Genomic DNA, 18,715 nt, shown 5'->3' on the forward strand with positions numbered 1-18,715 from the left:
CAAAGCGCGACTGACAAATCCTACTCATTCTGCCTTTAACTTTCTTTCATTTAACAACATGCGCCAAACGCCAAATGCATCAACGTTTAAGGGGACTTCCAGCTATTTTACACACAATGATGAGTACTATTTAAACAGCTGCCTCCAGTCGCTCTGGAGGAGATTTTCAATTTTGAGAAAATTACTCTGATGATGTCATCTGTATGTATCTGTTTGGGCTTGAGACATCAATTTTGTTTTGGAGGTCTGGACATTTATCAGACAGGGAAGGTTGAATGAAGGATAAATGAAATATGCTATCAAATTGCATTTTGGGAAGTGCAGGATCCAGCTTTTTTTGGAACTTGACCGACACTAGGAGCTAAAACTCAGGGTACCCTGACCTCTGCCGCTTTGATTTCGACCGCAAGGCCCCCAGCTTTACGAAACTGCAATAATAAACTGTATTAATGTTGTCTTAGCACAAGCTGCCATACAAGAACTTAACTTCCAATTAACCTGGAAATATATGACCAAAGAATACATAAATAAGACGAAGGCTTTACTATAGAGTGCAATATGTCTATCCTGTACCATTTCATTTGAGTGTGAAATATATCCACTATATAGTGACCTCTAAAATTCCAACAGTGGAACAAAAAAGTAAGGTCTGTGGCATGTACACTACTTTAAAGATGAATGGAAAAATGACAGTTGTGTGACATTACACCTGTCAATGATGACGCAAAATGACGATGACTCATAAGTGTCCAATATCTCAATTTACTGCTCACTACAGAGTAAACTGTCTATCATATAGGGAGCGCTGAATGAGTGAAGAGGGGGGTGATTTTGGAAAGAGATTAAGAATTTGATGCCAATTTTTGATACTTGATGCTTTCGTCACATTTTGGTCAGGACAAGTATTGCGGTTCAATACCCAGCCCTAACATCTGAGACAAAACTTTACCAGTGATGCATATTTGGAAAAGACAATTTTTAATGACAGAATCGGAGGGGGGAAGCATCCTTTAGTCCATCCAGTGCATTAGGATGTTACTGTACAGTGGGAGGAGAACCTCAGCATTGTAGAGTGTGTTCACACAGAGAGGTCAGTCCGGGGGAAAACATCTGCCTCTCACTTTGTGGAGGTAAACTAACAATAAAAGGAAAAAAAGGTTACCTAGAAAAAAGAACTATAAAAAAGGGAAAATGTACAACAAGGTTTGCTGTGGAACAGCTGGAGCCGCCCACAAGGCAGAGTGTGGTACACTCTTCTCCTCTGGGTAAAGTCCTCGTAAAGGATTGTCTCTGTATTGCCGTGGTGTGTTCTTCTGCGGTGTGTCCTCCTCCTCCTGCTGCTGCTGCTGCTGCTGCTGCTGCTATACCACAGCGTACTGCTGATACAGCAGCTCCCGGATCTTGTAGTAGTCGTCACACAGGCAGCCTTCCAGGCCAATGCGTCCGGCCTCCGTCTGGACAAAGAGCACAAACGATGAACAGGTCATGTGGGTCCTCACAGAACATTCATTAACACTTTGTACGACACGGTTTCACCTTTAAACCTGTTGTACAAGCCCTGTACGGCACACTGCTGACCTCTAAAATAAGTATGTTCCCAGTTCATTCCCACAGATGTTCTCAGACTTGGGATTTAAATGTCTAATGAAGGGGAAAAAAAGTTTGCCTATTTAAATAGCACACACAGAAGCACACAAGCACACACTCCTCAGTCTCAGTTCTCTTTGATTTCACTTTCTGGGTTGCGTCTATTTTAAGTTCTTGTCAATTATGCATTTTGTTGTTGGTATCCTGGTTCACTTCTACTTTTCCTTTTATTTTAGTTCTTAAGTTCTGCCTGTGATTCTTTTTTTTTGTGTGTTTCTTCTGAGAGGAGATGTTTTCATATGCCTCTGGGGTTTTTTATCCTACTTCTGCAGGCTGCATTAGATATTTTTTATTGTGTTTAACGTTCCACTTTGTGTTAAACACTGGTATTTTAGTTTATAGTGTGAGTAAATAAACCGTAACCTCTAAATTATCAACAACCACAGTTGTTTTTGTAATTTTCAGCTAAATATAGAAATAAAACACTATTAACTTGATAGGTTTTGTGAAATTCCGGCCAATAAAAATATTTTTAAACATATTTTGTTTAAATGATCTGACTTTGTCATCAAACTATGGTAACTGCAGTGTATTTCATTGTAAACAACACCACTTAACTGCAATGCTAACAATTTGATTTTGGTGTACTGCCAATACCACATATAAAGAGACGTTGATATACAGCATCTACAGCCTATTGCCTCTGCCGGTGTTTCTCTAGACTTCAGACTAAGCTGCTGTATTTCTTATGGCATCTGAAACAACTTTCCCACTGCACTGAACGGCGCCGACTGCTCAGGATGCACAATCCATCATCAAACAAAGGGAGAAGCTGAATGTGTCACAGTATTAGTATGCCTTATGGGGACAATTTTCAGCTGTGCATCGCTACTTGTGATGACTCAGTCTACAGAATCTAAGGCAATAAATACAAATGTCATTGGAAATGTATTTGTGCTGTGCCTATTTGTTGCAGTGATACATTTTTCTCTGCAAGTTGTTTCTAGGGCTTTGAAGGGTAGAACAGAAGTTTCTCAAGGCTGCAGACAGGAGATGTGAAAGGATGCATTTCTTGTAATGAACCAAAGGCCTTCAAAGGCCTGGGACCATGTTGGAAATGAGTGTAACTTAACATGTTATCCTTTGGATTTGTTGTTTTATTTTTCTTGCATCTGAAAATCCATAAATAAAATCCATCCATCCAAAAGTTAAGTACCTTGTTGTTGTAGGTACCTTGTCTGGACAAGTGTTTTGTACAGGTCCTTTAATTCTGCATATTTCAACTACGCAACTGCTTTGCACAGAGACCTAAATATGGAAAAAAAACATATGTGCCATATGTCTTCTGTGCTGGCCACTCTCCCTGTTGAGGGCTAGTGGTGACTAGCGTTGCAGGGAGCTGATGGATAGCGCGCTCGCTGAGCCAGTGGGAAGGACACTCACCCTGCGGACGGCCACCATGTTGTTGCAGACCAGCACTCCTCCCACAAACTCGGCCTGGATGCCCTCTCTCAGCAGGACCTGCTTGAAGTCAGACAGGCGAGGCTCGTTGATGAACACCGACTGATGCCCTGGAATCTGGAGGGAGAATGGAAGAGAGTGCCGGTCAGACTGAGGGCTGTCTGAATTGCTTGCATGCCCTTGTGGACACATACTAGCAGAATCGCATTACAATCCCTTCTCAATCACCCACGGCTATCTGTTCAGGGAGAAACTCTGCGACTCGCCTCAGGCAAACTGTCTCCCGACCTCTTCCCTGACAACATGAAGTCTAAGAAGTCTTGTTTAGGCTTCTTCCCACTTTTTGACCCAATCAGTCAGAGATGGGACACGTCACTGATATGACACTATTGCCTTTAATAAAATATCAACCATGACATGAGGACTATCTAACAACTAAATAACAAAATGTAAAACTTGTTGAGCGAGTAAAAAGTGAGTATTCAAAAGTCCTCTCTCCACTCACAAATGCGTTTGGTTTATTGTTGTTTCATTTGGATGTTTGACCTCCACTGTGCAGAATGATGGATGTGTGGAGTTTGACACTAAAAGGCTGAAGGGGGAAGGTTTCTCTGTGCTCACCTTAAATCTGAGTTTTAGGCGTGCTTCGTACGAGCATGAAGGAAGCCAGTCACTATCCACTATACGACTTACATGAGTGTGAAGTGGAAACTTGAAGCCTTTAGCATGCATACACTCAGAAAATGCTTCCCAGGGAAGTGGGAGACATCTTGTGACCAGCACTTAAACTCTTGAAATGAATATATTCATAGATTCTGGATTTTCCAATATAATTGGGGAGATGGAGTAGATGTAATTTTAAGAGTCTTCAAAAAAAAATTACGAGGTAATTATATTTTTCAGTGGAAAAAACATGTCAGACAAAAATTATTATTTCAAGAAGGGTGGCGAAAATCTTTAAGCTCACTGGCAATTTAATTTTCACATTTACCCAAACCCTAAACTCATATTCAGAAATAAAGATATATCACTGCATCAACTTCGCTGGACAGCCTCACCTCGTGTGGAGGCAGTGGCTCCAGCGTGGGAATGACATCGCTCTCATCAGACTGCTCCTTCTCGTCCTCCCCGAACAGGTTCTTCATGGCGCACTGTGCTGCCACCGCCGCGGCGTTGTGGTCGATGCCAAGATCGGGGGCGATGTCCATGGCCAGCTCGCCGTCCTCGGCCTCCTCTTTCACACCCTCCTCCAGCATCACGCCCGTGTCCACCTTCACCACACGCATGTCCAGCACGCCGTCGATCCAGGCCAGCTCTGTGTCTTTGGCCTTGCAGAACTGCAGAGAGCTCACCAAGGAGTCTTTCAACCGCACCTTTACCATGAGAAGATAAATACGGTGGCCTGTCATGGAATGTTGCTTTCATGCTTTAGACAAGGTCATTGCTAAAGAAATCAACCATGTAGCAGTTCACTTCTTGGCTCAATTGCCAAGGGGTTGTAAAATGTGAAAAATGACCTGACAAAGACAGATTCATCAGGTTTTACCATTTCATGGCTGAATATTTAAGATTTAAGAATCCATAAAACACATTTCAGGGATAAATTGATCAACTTAATTCTGTGTATCCAATAAAAAGAGGCAACCAAATTCACTCTAGTAAAAAATAAACCATGCAGGCCTTTACTGAAGCTGACCTGGTAGATGTGTGTTTCACTGGTGGCATCTATGGTCTCCTGCAGTTTGGGTGTGTAAACTTTGATGTCCTTGCTGAAAGCCTTGCAGGATTCGGCCAGGTCGAGACTGGCTTCTGGCGGCCCGCGGACGATCACCAGCTGTCTGGGCTTCATCTGATTAATAATCTTCTTGATGGAGTCGCCATCAGAGCGACCTTCGTAATCTATGTACGTTACCCTCGCTCTGAAGAAGGAAGACAGCGTGAAGCTTTTTAATACCGCTGATTTGTCAAACACTGTTTAATATCAGCGCGGACAAGATTTCTTGATAGACTTGTATTTTATGCAGGAGCTTTGCTGAGTAGACACAACCTTTTTCCAGCAACACTTAGCCTTACATTCAAACAGTTAGTGGCAGTTTATAAAGGGAGCTCCTGTTACGGAGGCAGACAGCTTTAAAAGGATCACTGACCTAATTTCCAGATTTTCTACACTGGAGATGCATTTGGTGGGAACAACAGAGAGATCCTGGTCCATGGGCTCATCACCGTTGGTCAACCCTGATTCCAGTTTGCTTTTCTCCTCCTCTGTGGCTTGCAGTTCAGGAACCAGAAACTCTTCCAGCCTGAAAGAACCATAATAGTTTATTAATGACAGCAGATACAGATCAGTGTGGTTTCTCTGCATCCATCTTTCTGTCATCTGATGTTCACATGTACTTTTGTACTACCTGATGATTTCTCCGTACTCGTCCCATTTGATTCTCTCTTCATGTGTGGGGAACATTGGATAAGACTTTTTGGCTTGTTTGAAGAAACTGCCTTTGCGGCTCCCCTCGGCCTTCATCATCAGGTCGTGGTGTTTAGTTTTCACTGCCGCTGGCTGATCCAGATCATCGTCCATATCACTCTCGTCACTGGAGTCGACATCCACCCTACAAGTACATGAAATAAACATTAAATGTGTACATTCGGGTTTCATTTTCCCAAGGACAGATAACAGATTTTTGTTCAGTTGCAGAGTATAAATGTTGTTTTAAAGTGTCATGACTAATCTCCCATTTACAGATTTCCATTTAAATAGCCCGTTTTAGATTTGCAATCTAGACATCCATTTGCATTTCTGTTGGCTTTTTACATAATTCGCTGTTTTAGCAGTCAGCAGACTGTAAAATTATACGAATCAAATTTGTTTTGTTTCACCAACAAGGATAAAGCATCATCAAAAAGAGACATCTAACCCCCAAGCACCCAGTTGACCCGTGTCTATTTTTACTGGGACTTACTCTTTTGCTTGTTCAAGCTTTTTAGCTGCTTCTTTCTTCACTTTATCCTTTTCAAGGTATTCTTCCAGGTCCTTGCCTTCGAGCTTCACTCTTTTCCTCACCTGTCATAATGAGAAGAGTGAGAGATGGATGTGGTGCAAATGATAGAATGACACATTTTGTCGTTTCCTCAGCTGGGTCTGAATGTGAGAGACAGGAGCCGAGACAGGAGCCTCCCGTGGGGCAAATGCTGCATGAAGAGATAAATCAAAACCATCTGTCATAGTGAATCAGCATCGTGACTGCTGGTCTCACCTCCAGATCCAGCATCTTCTCTCCGGGGTTGTCGATGAGGTAGCGGGCCAGGGTTCCAGGTGTAGTGCGGTAGGTCAGGATGACTGAGTTTTTGGCGTCTTGACACCATTGGATGAAGAGTTCTCTGGAAAAGCCAGACTCCAGGTCTGGCTGGCTGCAAAGCACCACCTTGGGGCTGGGCACCCGGGCCAAGTCCACCAGACTGTGACACAGGGTCAAGTGACGGAACTGGAAGGGGTTGTTTCTCTTATCTTCAAAACACCTCATGAGCTTGTCGCTCATCCACTCCACCTACAGAAAGAAAGTAGATTGACTGGTGAAAAGCTATTTTATATATACAGTGATATTATCATTTGCTGCAGTGACTCTGCACCAATGCTATCAAGATACATTAATATTATTGTGTACATGTATTGTATTTGGCAGATAAAGTGATTGTGATCCTAAAATCTGAAGAAGTATTATGGTGAATATACAAGTAAGGAACAGGAAAAAATCCTTGACTGATACCTGGGACTTGGAGAACTCCACCACATTATAGCTGACATTGTTCAGGAGAGCTAGTGGGTAAGCTCCCAGCCCAGCATCCTTTGTCCTCCAAATCTGGTCCAGGAGCTGAGCCAGCTCCAACACACGCCCAGCTGTATCCACGGCAATAAGGACATTACCGTCACCACGAAGGGTCTCCATTACGTTGGCTGTGAGAAAAAATATACAAGAATATTAATGAAAATAAACAGCATTTTAATTCTTGTTCAATAGAAGTGCTAAAAGTTAGAGATGCAAGGAACACCACACATTATCCTGTTATTTTTCACAATTTGTTTCTTTGAATTTCAATTTTGATGTTGAAACAGAAAGCACGATTACACAGTTCATTTGTTTGATCACTGGAACATGTTATAAAATGATTGCAATATATCTTAAATGTTTATTACTATGGAGTGTTGTGGGAATTACTTACTAAGGAGCATCTCATCTCTTTGTTTGCGACGTGGTTGTACATATGTAGCATTGAAGGAGTCTGTGATAAGTAAGGAAGGACGACTAATGCTCTCCAACGTGCAGCCGTTGAGGTGGCTAGAAGACAAATAGAGTAAAAAAAGAGCATGAACCAACAGTCAAACTAAAAACCTGAGCATTTCATATGAATGCTTTGTCTGTGCTCACATCTCTCTCTTGTGGTTGAAGTCCACAGCATAAATAATCTCCTCCTCCCCGTCCTTCACAATTTTCCAAATAGTGCCTCCAATCATGTGACCAGCTGGAAGAGGAGTGATGGAAAGACCATGCCCTTTCCCTGTCAGGTAAACAGAAAGATATAAAACACTTGGTTGCGATACATAAACAGGGGTGACTCCTGACATGTAAGGATTTGCAACTAACTCACCTTTCAGATTGACAATCTGAGAGTATTTCAGCTGCTGGATTTTATCAAAAGCACAGTCCACATCGTCAAGGGTGAACAGTGTGAAATCTTCACTGTTGTTTCGAGACTAAGTGGAAACAGGAAATGATTAAGAAAGCCATGGTAATCATGCAATCAAGCTCAACTAATAAGTAACATGCAACACCACCTTCTTACCTGATATAGATCATACATGAACATCTGACCCATCTTGTAGACAGGAATTGTAGCATAGATAGTACAGTTTAGACCCAGTTTCCCCACTGCATAAGGCAGGGCTCCCAGGTGTATGGGGTCAGGGTGGGAGAGGAGCACAGCATCGATTTGATGAACATGTCTGCAGGGGAAAATATACATCTCATACTCGTTTTAATTCACAGAACAGGGTGGGAAACAGATGTGATCAGAAGATGGATACCATAATTACCGTTTCATAGCATCAATGATGTCCATTGAGAAGTTCTCATCCCAGCCACAGTCCAGGAGGAAGCGAAATTCATCCACCTGCAGCAGGTAACAGAGAGCCGACTCCTCCTGAACCCCTGACACGGCTGTCAGCTTGATAATAGACGTCATTTTTCTTCAGTTTTCACGCTGAAAGTACAAGGTTAGCATTGGTTAGGTAAAGCTGGCCACAACACAACCGTCCGAATAAACAAAACAATATCCCCTATGTTAAGCGGTGCGGCTCTTAATGACTTCGCTTATAACTAAGCACAAAGGCACTCATTCAATTCTACAAAGAAAACCAACAAAACACGGTTCGATCGGTAAGTAAATTAAAGGTAAACGGTTCGCTTGCTAGCCACAGGTAGTTCGCAAAGAAATAACGTGAACAAATTACCCGGCAAAGTCTGTCTATTTAGCATGCTAGCTATATTTCAGCTTGTGGGTGTAAGCTAAGTGACTTGGATCGACAAAGGAACGTGCAGCATACCATTAAATATGAGATGATATAATTTTTCTCCCGTTGGAAGAGAAAACAGATTTGTGGATTTTCTATAATTCCAACATTAAGACATTTTGGCTAGCGTTGTTGAATACACACTTGACTAGCAGACATGTTAGCTGCTGCGTCATGTGTGAAAGGGCAAAAGAACGTACCAACTATGGCGGTGTTAATTCAAACTAATATGAAAAATGACCGAATGCTCATTTTATTGTATAATATTTTAACAAATGTGCTTTAATATTGTCAATTAAAATTGATTGAAAGTGATATAATGGCCAACCATAAAGGCCATATGGTAATAATAGTGTTTTTATTGTTCAAGTAACACTGTCCTGGTTGCACAGTTGGTAGAGTCCAATGTCCTCTGCCTGGTGAATGAAGAGCTGAAGGCCACGGCTTGTGTAAACAGAAGGTAATATTTTAGATATTCCAACGTCGTATCTCTGTATTGTTTGAGTCATCGTACTCAAACGTGTTTACTGTGCTAAACACAACTAACACAACTTATTGTTTTAAGTGAGAAACCATTCTCAACCAAAACCTCACACTGTTTCTAATGCTAGCTAGCCAGTAGCTGCTGGCTGTGGTGCAATTACGTTAGCTTAGTTGGTGTTAAAAAAACAGTCTGCAAGCAAGATATATTTTTGGCATTTCAGATCTATTATGTGGGTAGCTGTAATGTAACGCACAGTGCAAATGGGAGATGACAACTACCGCATGTATAGTTTGAAATAATCATTGTGTTACACTCGCTATTTTTTAAAAAGGCTAATTAATACCAATTAGCCTGGCAAACGTTAGCAACGATGAAATGGCCTTGCCTGTCAGCGTAGTCCAGTTGGTGTGCTCACAAATAAGCTTGTCCAAAGGCTGAAAAAAGAACTGCCATCAGTTATGATTTGTCATATATAGTTTTAGTTGTGTATCAATTCCCAATAAGAAACACGTCCAATCAGCTTATTTATTATTATGCAGTAACCTTAGTGTCACACTAGTTTTCTGGAAGTCATATATATAAATATCCAGTATTCCTTCCTATGCAAATGTTGCACAACTGGTGTAGTAATAGACTGAGATTACCAGATCTGCACTGCAGAGAAGCACGATTTGGGGTGAGCTGTCAGAATCAAAATCAGAATCAAAACCAGAAACTGTTTATTGCCAAGTAACATACATTACAAGGAATTTGCTGTGGTCTGAAGGTGCTATTGTTTTGATAACAAATAAGTAGAATATAAAAGGTAAAATAAGAATAAGAATAAAAATAAGATGTGATGATTATGTCAGTTTGAAGCTTGTGGGAAATTGGAACTTTAAGACAGCATCACTCCATCTAACTGCAAATGTATCAGTATAAAATCAGTGCCACAGAGCTCATGTAACAATGTGTCTTTCTTCTGTAGGAACCATGGTCAACTTTTTAGCACTTGCCCGTGAGCATTGGGTGAACATATTGGTGCCCATGGGCTTTGTGATTGGATGGTACCTTGACAAACAGCAGGACCAGAAGCTGACAGCTTTTAGGAACAAAAGTGTTCTGTTCAGCAGGTAAGAATAAAAAATAAAAAAATTCCACCAATGTCTAAAGTAGAACAGGTCCCCTTGGGTTATCAGTGAATTAAGTTGCTATTTATTTCAAAGTCAGGTGATGATGATTTTCCTTTGAACTAATTACTATGTATTTAAGTCAGCAGAATGCTTAGTGATAAAGAGAAAACACAGAATTGCAGGTGTAACACTCAACTAGTCAATAGTTACTCTACTTTGGTAAACCCAACCAAACATCTATGAGATGGCATCCATTTCAGTGCTCTACCAAAAAGCTCTGGTTTTGTATTTTACCTTGTCCATTTGCCATATCTAAGCCAGAACAGAACTGTGTGAGTACAATTAGTTATTTTTGTATTTGATTGTGATAGTAAGCATTTCAAAAACATGCCTGACTTAAAAGGTCATGTAATGCCAATGTCACTCAGGGTGTAAGCTTATGCAACTTCCTGACTTCTGTTCTCTTCAGGGAGCTGAAGCCTGGTGAGGAGGTGACCTGGAAGTAAACTACCCCTACCTGGAATGTGTCCTGTCATCTGTGGTGTGAATGACTGATGGGTCTGAATATTTAAGAAGGCTCCTGTATCTGTTTTTGAGTTGTATCAACCAATAATAAAAATGCCCTTTCTCATCCAAATCAGTTGGTACTTGTTGGTGATTTTGGTTGCATAACACAAGACACCATTTAGTTTTTAAAAAAACTTGTTTATTTGATGCTGAACACAAAGCAAATTCATAAATGGGTTATTCAGCATGACCATTGTATCACAACTAAAGAAGACTACCTGGGACAAGAATTGTTTTGCATTAGAAGATCTTATTTTTCACTAACTCAATTTGAATCTATTCATGTGGTCAGATGACTGAAGACTCTGTGGCCACTACAGAGGTTCTGCAGTGTGGATAATCCCCCTCTCAAAAAGCAGCTCAGCCAAAGTGATCTGGGGGGGAAAGAGAGAACCACATGAGGGACAACTAAAACCACTAATTTCACAAAAACAAACATCTATGTAAAATGGGATGTGTTTTAATAGGTCCGTAGATATTAGAGAAAGGGGTGGGAACGATATCCCTGTTACCAAAAGACTTGCATAAATTGACAAATGCAAGACCCCTTCCTCTCTGACCACAACACGGCCATAAACAGGATGTACAGTAGTATCACATCTCAGCACAGATCGTAGACACTTAAAACAACATACCCTGTCCTCTGCAGAATCACACGGGAAACTTCCAACTGTCACAAATTTGGGATATGAATGGATCAGAAACTCAATGGCATCTGTGTGCTGAAAGAAAAACAAGCATAAATACGGTGACAACATCATTAAGACACCATATACGAGGCATGAGATTTTCACTGATCACCAATCTACCTCTGCTTGTATTTCAAAACTCTTGAGCTCCTCTTTGTGGTACACTCTGGAGTTGTCTGTTGTGTAGTAAAGATGAACAGCTTCTCCATCACTGCATAACCTGGGAAGAGAAAGCTCACGAGGTAAATCACTTGAAAGACGTACATTTTGCCATTAACATTTAAAAAACATTTCTGCTTTAATGGATCAGTCAAAGATGCTACACTCCACAGTTGGAGCCGACGATTCTAAACCTGCCTGCTGTGAAATGCAATAAAAAGTTGTATTACCTGGCACATCCAGCACGCAGCACTCTGACTCTGGTCTGTGTAGTGATGTGTGCGCCTACATCCTTCACTTGCCCACGCTCCCACCTAGCAGGTGCTCCTCTCACACTGCTGGCCAATTCCTCTGTGGGAGACGGCATGAAATATTTCGGAAGCATTATGCACATTTTTAAAGCATTAACACTTTCATGCAATGGTACAATTTTCTTTTGAATTAAGTGAAAGAGAGTCAATTCCCAAAACTGATGTATCCATCATATACCTGGAGTGAGCATGGGAGGCAGGCAGTCGTGGAGGAAGTCTCTGGCTTTGTGATCCACGGCAGCATCCACCGGGGAATAAGTTGCTAGCTTCTTCATCAGACTCTCAATTCGTGAAAAGAACTTTGTTCTGCGTGGGTCATCCTACACACACACACACACACACACACACACACACACACACACACAGACACAGACACAGACACAGACACAGACACAGACACGACTTGGGTCATTAGTGGGTAATTGGTGGGTAATTGGTGGGTAATTGGTGAAAAGCCAAGGATGGTGATGGTGACAGGAAGTGACGAGTAAATACAAAATAACTGATCAGTTACCTTGTCAGAGTTCTGTACTCCCATGTATGTGAGGTAGTCAAGAGGTAAGCCCTGTCTAAACTCCGCATCCTCCTCGATTGCTATTTCCAATGCTGCGGGAACCACCTGAAAAAGAGGGCAGTGAGAAAGTGGAAAGAGCTTAAAAACATAATGTAAAAACCTGGTCAACTGTTTGAAGAGTGTCTAAACTTCCTCCTAGAAAGTCCTGAGACTGAGAAAGACAGTGTTGAACACCAAAAATGATTCCAACTATCTTTCACTCCTCAGACCAACTACTTATTCTTCCGTTTATCGAGAACAAACTTCTGCAGCTGCAAACATAACATGCATCATTTCCTGCAAAAATGTACTTCCATAATGTGGCTGTAGATTAATAAACAAGAACAGAATCAAAACAGAAAATGCTCTTTCACCCGTGCCCTAAAGCTGCCCTTTGTTCAGCTCTTAGCTTTCTGATCTGAGCCTTTAAAAGAAAAGTTGCCTTAAATGTCTAGAATGTTTTTATTATTATCTTTAAACTGGAATTTAAATGATAATCCACGGGGCTCTTATATTTTGGATTTTGTCTTTGCTGGAGAGAGCACTCATTGCTGTGGCGTTTTTGCATTGCACAATCTGCAGATTACCAAACAGTAACACAGTGGGAGTGGCACTAAAACATATAATCTTAATGTTTGTTTTTATTTTTAAACCATGTGTGTTACCACAGCTCAACAAGAAGAACTTAGTTCTTCTTCTTCTGCATTCCTAAAAAAAACGCATAATAAAAAAGCATAATTTTCTATGCGCCTAAGGACTGAATGTGACTGAATGTGTTTAGATCAGCAAATGTATCATAAGGGAAAATGCCACTTGTAACTCCACTATACCTGTAATGCTTAATCGATAAATGTTTGATGTAAAAACTGACTGTACCCACGCCCTGATGCTGCCTTTTGTGAACCATGTAGGTTTCTGATCAGAGTGTATTACCTTGTGTAGCAGATCCCCCCAGCTGTTCTTCTGGTGGGAGGAGATGGTGATGTGGAGGGAGTGAGCATTTGGGAGGCAGTCGCCCTGATGGATGAATCCTCGGGGAAAGTAGAGGAGGTCCCCGGCTTCTAGCACCACTTCCAGGATCGGCTTCCCAATGTCTGCCTGATCGAAGTTTGCTGGAGAGGAAACGCAAAGCGGTCACGTCTGACAAATGACCACAGCCGATCTTTACGGTTTATATCAGCTCTGAAGAGATCAAGGTAGGACACCGCTTAAGTATTAGCAATATTAGCAAGTCCTTCAATCGTGCAATGAACATCCTTTCTCTGTGCAGATGTGTGTAAAGCCAATAACGTAGAAAATACAGTTATCTATAAATCCTGTTTCCAACCACATAGAGACAAATGAGAAGATCCTGAAAAATAAAACTCTTTTTACTCACGACTTGAAAACACAGGCAAGACCTCATCTTCTGTCCTAAGAAAAAGTAAAAAAGAAAAAAAACAGCTTCACAGTGTGTTTCCTTCCTTCTCATTTACTAATTTCATATCAAACTACTTGGAAAACATTGTTTAGTGTATCATGAGCCTCATATGGTAAATATAGTGCATAAAAAGCACACTGGTGCATCTGTGACATGCTTTATCCTGCATCTGTTAGGCAGCTTTTCCCTCAAAACCCTCATTGCCTTGCTAGAAAAAAATTCTACAGGTTAAAAAATAAATAAAAAAAGGAAGTTTTGTTTAGTTTTAAAAACAAAGTTGGTGTGAATTGAACTTCTCTTTCGAAAGGTTCCTCACTGTGTCTCACCTTGGGCTGTACACTCTCCAGTGTTTCTTCCCCTCCAGCTGAACCACAAACGCCTCAATGTCGTCATAATGTGGAGCAAAGCCTTGAGTTCCAGGTGGCGTCAGGTATCTGGTTAAAAAGGAAAAACACACATTTAATAGTAATCAATAGCATCCAAAAAAAAGGTTTCCAGGACAATAGCTGTAATACTCACACGTTGGCTCCTGCCATGCTGCCGAACTGCTCTTGAAGGATGGACAGCACGCCCCACACTGTGGAGGAGAAAGCCTGGGGATTCAGCATGCGGAGGGAGCAGCCACTCTGGGAAATGGAGCCACAGTGATGATTACTAATCTGCAATGAGTGCGCTGTGCAGATGGTGCACTGAAATGGTTAATGCACATAACACAAAATGACTAGCTTCTAGCTTGCAGCACAGAAAATATTCAAATTAATATATTGCTTAATACATAAACATACATAACCTGGAAAATTTGAAAGTGAGAAGAAACTTTAATGACCCCCACAGAGAAAGCCGGAGGAGCTAACTCGCTGCAAAGGGCCCAATTATAAGGAATGTAATCAGGACTATAAAAGTGCAGAAACGCAGTAATGTTGCATTAGAAATAATCACATACTGTCTACAAATCTGCTGCTTGCATCAGTGTGGCCTCACCGCATAGAAGTCCCACACAGTGAACGGCAGAGCTCTCCCTGGAGGATTGTGCGTCTCCCTCGTGCCATTAGTGTAGCTCGTGACATCCAGGTTCACTCCATACCGAACATCCTCCTTAAATCCAACAACGCAGACATGTCGTTCAGTGTGACAGATCTTTGTCTTCAGTGATTTATCGAAGAACAGGGAACAGGACAAACAGCAAATCTGGGCACATAGCTATTAGCCATAACGTAATATACAACAAAAATGAGGCAGCTCATTTTCACATTAAAAACAGTAATATACTTCCCTTTATGCTTCTTTTTTTTTATAGAAATAAAAAAAAAATGAGAACAAACTTAACGGAACTGCCCTGGATCATTTTTAGTCTGTGCGATTGGAGTCAATGTGTGTGTTAATGTGAACCATTCAGCAAAATCAGTTTATTAATTAAGGATTGATGAGTGTCTGGGTAATGTTTCAGATTGTTACCTTTCTTAATATGCGATCAAACTCCGCTGTGGAGAACAGTCCCTTGTAGTAATCTGGATTCTTACGTTGAACAAGAATGGGTTTCTTTTCCCATGTTTCCCTTTAGAAAGAGGAAAAATATTAACTCGTGAATGCACCAAGAAAAACGTGACACCTTGTACAAGGTATATTATTTTGCAAAGTTTCATTAATTTAATACATTGTGCGACTCCAGTGTTTACTATGCTGCAGGCTACAGAATTAACCTTTTTATATTTACGTTTATTTGGGATGGATATGAAGTTCAGAGTCTATGCACTACATGCACATTTACAGACAGTCAGAAACACTGCCAACACACTCATCTGTACCTGAAGAAGGACTTGGCAGGAATAGGGTTGATGAGCCACTGGAACAGCTTGCTCGCTCTCTCCCTGCTGTTGCTGACTTTTGCCAGGTCGGCCAGTAAACCGTCGAGATCTTCCCCGTCTCCATTTACACACTCCTCCTCCTCCTGCATTTGTAGAATAGTATCATCATTTTAGGGTCAAAAGAAATAATAATGCTACTGATATTGTTAATATTTTCGGGGTAAAAACAATGTTGACATGCAGATTAACAGATCATAACTTTTCATGGATGTGGATGTTGCAGCGGGTACACACTTACTTCTGTAACTTCCTTGAGGCTCTCCTCCCTTGCAGCCTTCAGGAGCTTCTTTCGCATTTTCTTCCTTTCAGGTTTCAAATGAGCTTTAACTGTGTTGACCTTATTAGCCCCATTCTCCTTTTTCTTCTTCTTCTTCTTCTCTGCTACCTAGAACATGAGACAGGCTAACATGAAGCTAAACACGGTTAAGCAACAAAGTTAGTCTGGAGAAATGAAGAGCAGGTAACATGGTTTGGCTGGCTATCAGGGGGACTTTGCTAGTTACAGCACAGTTCCTCCTGCAGGTGTGACAGACGCGTCCATCACAGAGCAGAGCATTAAACCAACATCTACCACATTATCTTAATAATGTTTACCTGCAGGGAGGGCTTCTTAGCAGCAGGAGGCACGTCTGTTGAAAACGTTTGATACAAAGCAAAAGCTGACATGTGTTTTCTCTCCATTTTCCAGTAGGGATGTCATCACCCTGCGACGACTGCTGGAGCCTTTTCTTCTTGGGCTATTTGTGTACATTTGCCTCTCTAATGGACTCACTACTGCCACCTATAGACTTGTGCTAGTTACAGCCCAGTAGGACTGAAAGGAGCTAAAAGGACCTCCTGAACTCTTTTTTTCTAAACAAATGCATTTATTCCATTTATCAAAATATAAAAAAACACTCACACCAAGACACAGCAGGGTGTACACAAGTAAAAAGAGAAGAAGAAAATATTTACATACATTAAGACATCAGCCAATAGAGTGTTTTCCCTTAATCATACATGTTTTTCAAGAGCAAGACAGTGGTCTATCACTTTTTTTCCCGAACTATCCACTCTATAAACATTAAGGCAAAGAAATGTTTTCTAATACAGCACTGAACACATAACAGAAGCAAGCAAAAATGAAACAAATAAACAACCAAAAATATCATGAAGAGATAGAAGTCTTCAACGAATATTACTATTATTACTATTACTATATATTATATATTTTCTTCTAAAAAATGTTTACCCATGAAATGCTATTTCTTACATGTGTCACTACAATGGTACCCGCACTGACCACTAGATGGAGCATTCTCCCAATATTTCAAGTGTTTCAATGGCACGTCTAATCAACACCGTTTCCCACAATGCTTTGCGGTGTGCTGTCGGTGCTGTTTGTCCAGCCGTCGCTCCAACAATGCAGCTTTTAATGGTGCTGTGAGCGGTGCGAACTGAAAACGCAGCAGCACCGCACAGGCTTGTCCGGAGACTGTAGTCGTACAACGAGATTTTTACGGTTTGACAAACGTTCCGGGCGGCTGTGACTCAGTTTTTAGGACATCCTGGACTCTTCGGCTGGGGTGAGTAGCTACTGAAGCTAATATTGGTCTGCCAGTGTAGTAGAGAGCAAATGCATTTTGTTGTGACCGTTGCTGGCTAGCAGGCTAGCTAATTGGTCAGATGAGACATATGGCCCCTTGTGTCTTTCCCCTGCAACCCCCCCCTGTCCATCTCTAATACTTGTGTCCTCTTGTTCAGCTCATTGTGTTTTGTATGCGGAATCTGTAACTGGTGTAAGGGTAAAAGGTTGGTAGTTTTCATCAAGACTTTGAGGCAGTTGGGTCGTTCTCTGTAGTCGCTGCAAGTCGTGAGTCTGTTTTGCTTTGATCTCGGCTGAGGCACACGTCAACCAAGCCGGTGTAGTCGGTGCTTTGCCATGATGTAACTAGTCTGTATATGAATGCAAAAATGTTGGCCTTCTAAACACATTTTGATATTTGGGACCCCTTTGATTGTCAAACCCACAAATCCAAAACGTGCCGCTCTTTTCTAACGAGGAGAATGTCACGCCTAACTCCACTCATAAAAACTCGCGATTTATTGTCGACCTTGCTTACAGCTTACATACTGGCATGGTAATTTGGACTGATCATGTAAACCCTAATGAGCTTCTGGTTAAGTCAGCGTGCTTTAATACACCGACGATCGTTTTTGCGACGTACTGGCCGTCATGGTATATATATTAATACACGAAAACTGTTATTGCTGCTATTACTATTGACGATCCAATTATAAAACAAAACATTTGGAAATGGAAGTTATGTTTGCTGCGTTTCTGTTTCTGCCAAATGTTTCATGTTCTTTGTTGACTAAACTCAATTGATTACACTCAGTTGCCGTCCCATCCTTATAAATGAGGGTAGGCTAAATATTAGAAACACCTCTTAGTTAGTATAAGGCAATGCAAGTCAACAGCACCACAAACTACCGCCTCCTAAATGTCTCTAAAATACTTTCACCTAAAGCTGGTCATTACTACCTACATGAAGGTAGGGTTTGTTGCAGGGCTGTTGTATTAGACTGCATCAGTTTCAGCTAGCTGTACTTAATAAGCTGGAAACTGAGTGCATATGTTGTGTAATTTGCATCGTGGTAAGCAACCAATGACTGATGGGACAGTCGACACAGAGAATATGAGTTGAATGAGGGGAACCAGCCTCTTGTAGTTTGGGAAATGTACCCCAGTAGCTGATATTAAGGCAAAGCTTAGTTTGTGGGAACACAGAGGTTACTGCCAGGGGCACTGCTTTTATAACATGTTTCAGTAACCAGTAAATCCGTTTTCACTCAGATTTCTAAGCCCAAAGTTGAGCACTTAATAGCGGCCTTACCAGAGTTGTTGGCCCAAAGCTCTGTGTTCAGTTTATTTGTGGCTGTAAGGGATTGCATGCATCAT

The 18,715-nt window shown here is 41.3% G+C and overlaps 3 protein-coding genes across 4 annotated transcripts; 1 reads left to right on the forward strand and 2 right to left on the reverse strand.

Moving 5' to 3' along the window:
* Positions 1-957: 957 nt before the first annotated feature.
* Positions 958-8,776, reverse strand: cpsf2 (cleavage and polyadenylation specific factor 2). Its single transcript, XM_070925548.1, has 15 exons — positions 8,648-8,776; positions 8,138-8,304; positions 7,888-8,047; positions 7,693-7,798; positions 7,473-7,602; positions 7,267-7,382; positions 6,813-7,000; positions 6,303-6,593; positions 6,009-6,109; positions 5,454-5,657; positions 5,196-5,348; positions 4,745-4,967; positions 4,107-4,421; positions 3,031-3,165; positions 958-1,454 (listed from the first exon to the last, which is right to left on the reverse strand). The coding sequence occupies exons 2-15, from the start codon at positions 8,284-8,286 to the stop codon at positions 1,362-1,364; spliced, it is 2,364 nt and encodes a 787-aa protein (XP_070781649.1). The 5' UTR covers positions 8,287-8,304; positions 8,648-8,776; the 3' UTR covers positions 958-1,361.
* Positions 8,777-8,992: 216 nt separating this feature from the next.
* Positions 8,993-10,847, forward strand: LOC139302003 (NADH dehydrogenase [ubiquinone] 1 beta subcomplex subunit 1). 2 transcript variants are annotated; one of them, XM_070925549.1, is made up of 3 exons: positions 8,993-9,074; positions 10,066-10,210; positions 10,680-10,847. In XM_070925549.1, the coding sequence occupies exons 2-3, from the start codon at positions 10,071-10,073 to the stop codon at positions 10,714-10,716; spliced, it is 177 nt and encodes a 58-aa protein (XP_070781650.1). In that variant the 5' UTR covers positions 8,993-9,074; positions 10,066-10,070; the 3' UTR covers positions 10,717-10,847. The 2 variants fall into 2 exon arrangements, with proteins under 2 accessions (XP_070781650.1, XP_070781651.1); XM_070925550.1 differs by lacking the exon at positions 8,993-9,074 and having other exon boundaries at positions 10,059-10,210.
* A 73-nt stretch (positions 10,848-10,920) lies between these two features.
* On the reverse strand, positions 10,921-16,455 carry riox1 (ribosomal oxygenase 1). Its single transcript, XM_070926077.1, has 15 exons — positions 16,369-16,455; positions 16,013-16,159; positions 15,715-15,857; positions 15,365-15,464; positions 14,891-15,004; positions 14,429-14,535; positions 14,236-14,343; positions 13,868-13,902; positions 13,423-13,601; positions 12,451-12,555; positions 12,115-12,256; positions 11,856-11,976; positions 11,587-11,686; positions 11,413-11,499; positions 10,921-11,151 (listed from the first exon to the last, which is right to left on the reverse strand). Exons 1-15 carry the CDS (start codon positions 16,453-16,455, stop codon positions 11,092-11,094), a joined length of 1,635 nt encoding a protein of 544 aa, XP_070782178.1. The 3' UTR covers positions 10,921-11,091.
* Between the last annotated feature and the right edge of the window lie 2,260 nt (positions 16,456-18,715).

The sequence above is a fragment of the Enoplosus armatus genome, chromosome 19, assembly GCF_043641665.1.
Source record: "Enoplosus armatus isolate fEnoArm2 chromosome 19, fEnoArm2.hap1, whole genome shotgun sequence".
NCBI classification, from domain to species: domain Eukaryota; kingdom Metazoa; phylum Chordata; class Actinopteri; order Centrarchiformes; family Enoplosidae; genus Enoplosus; species Enoplosus armatus.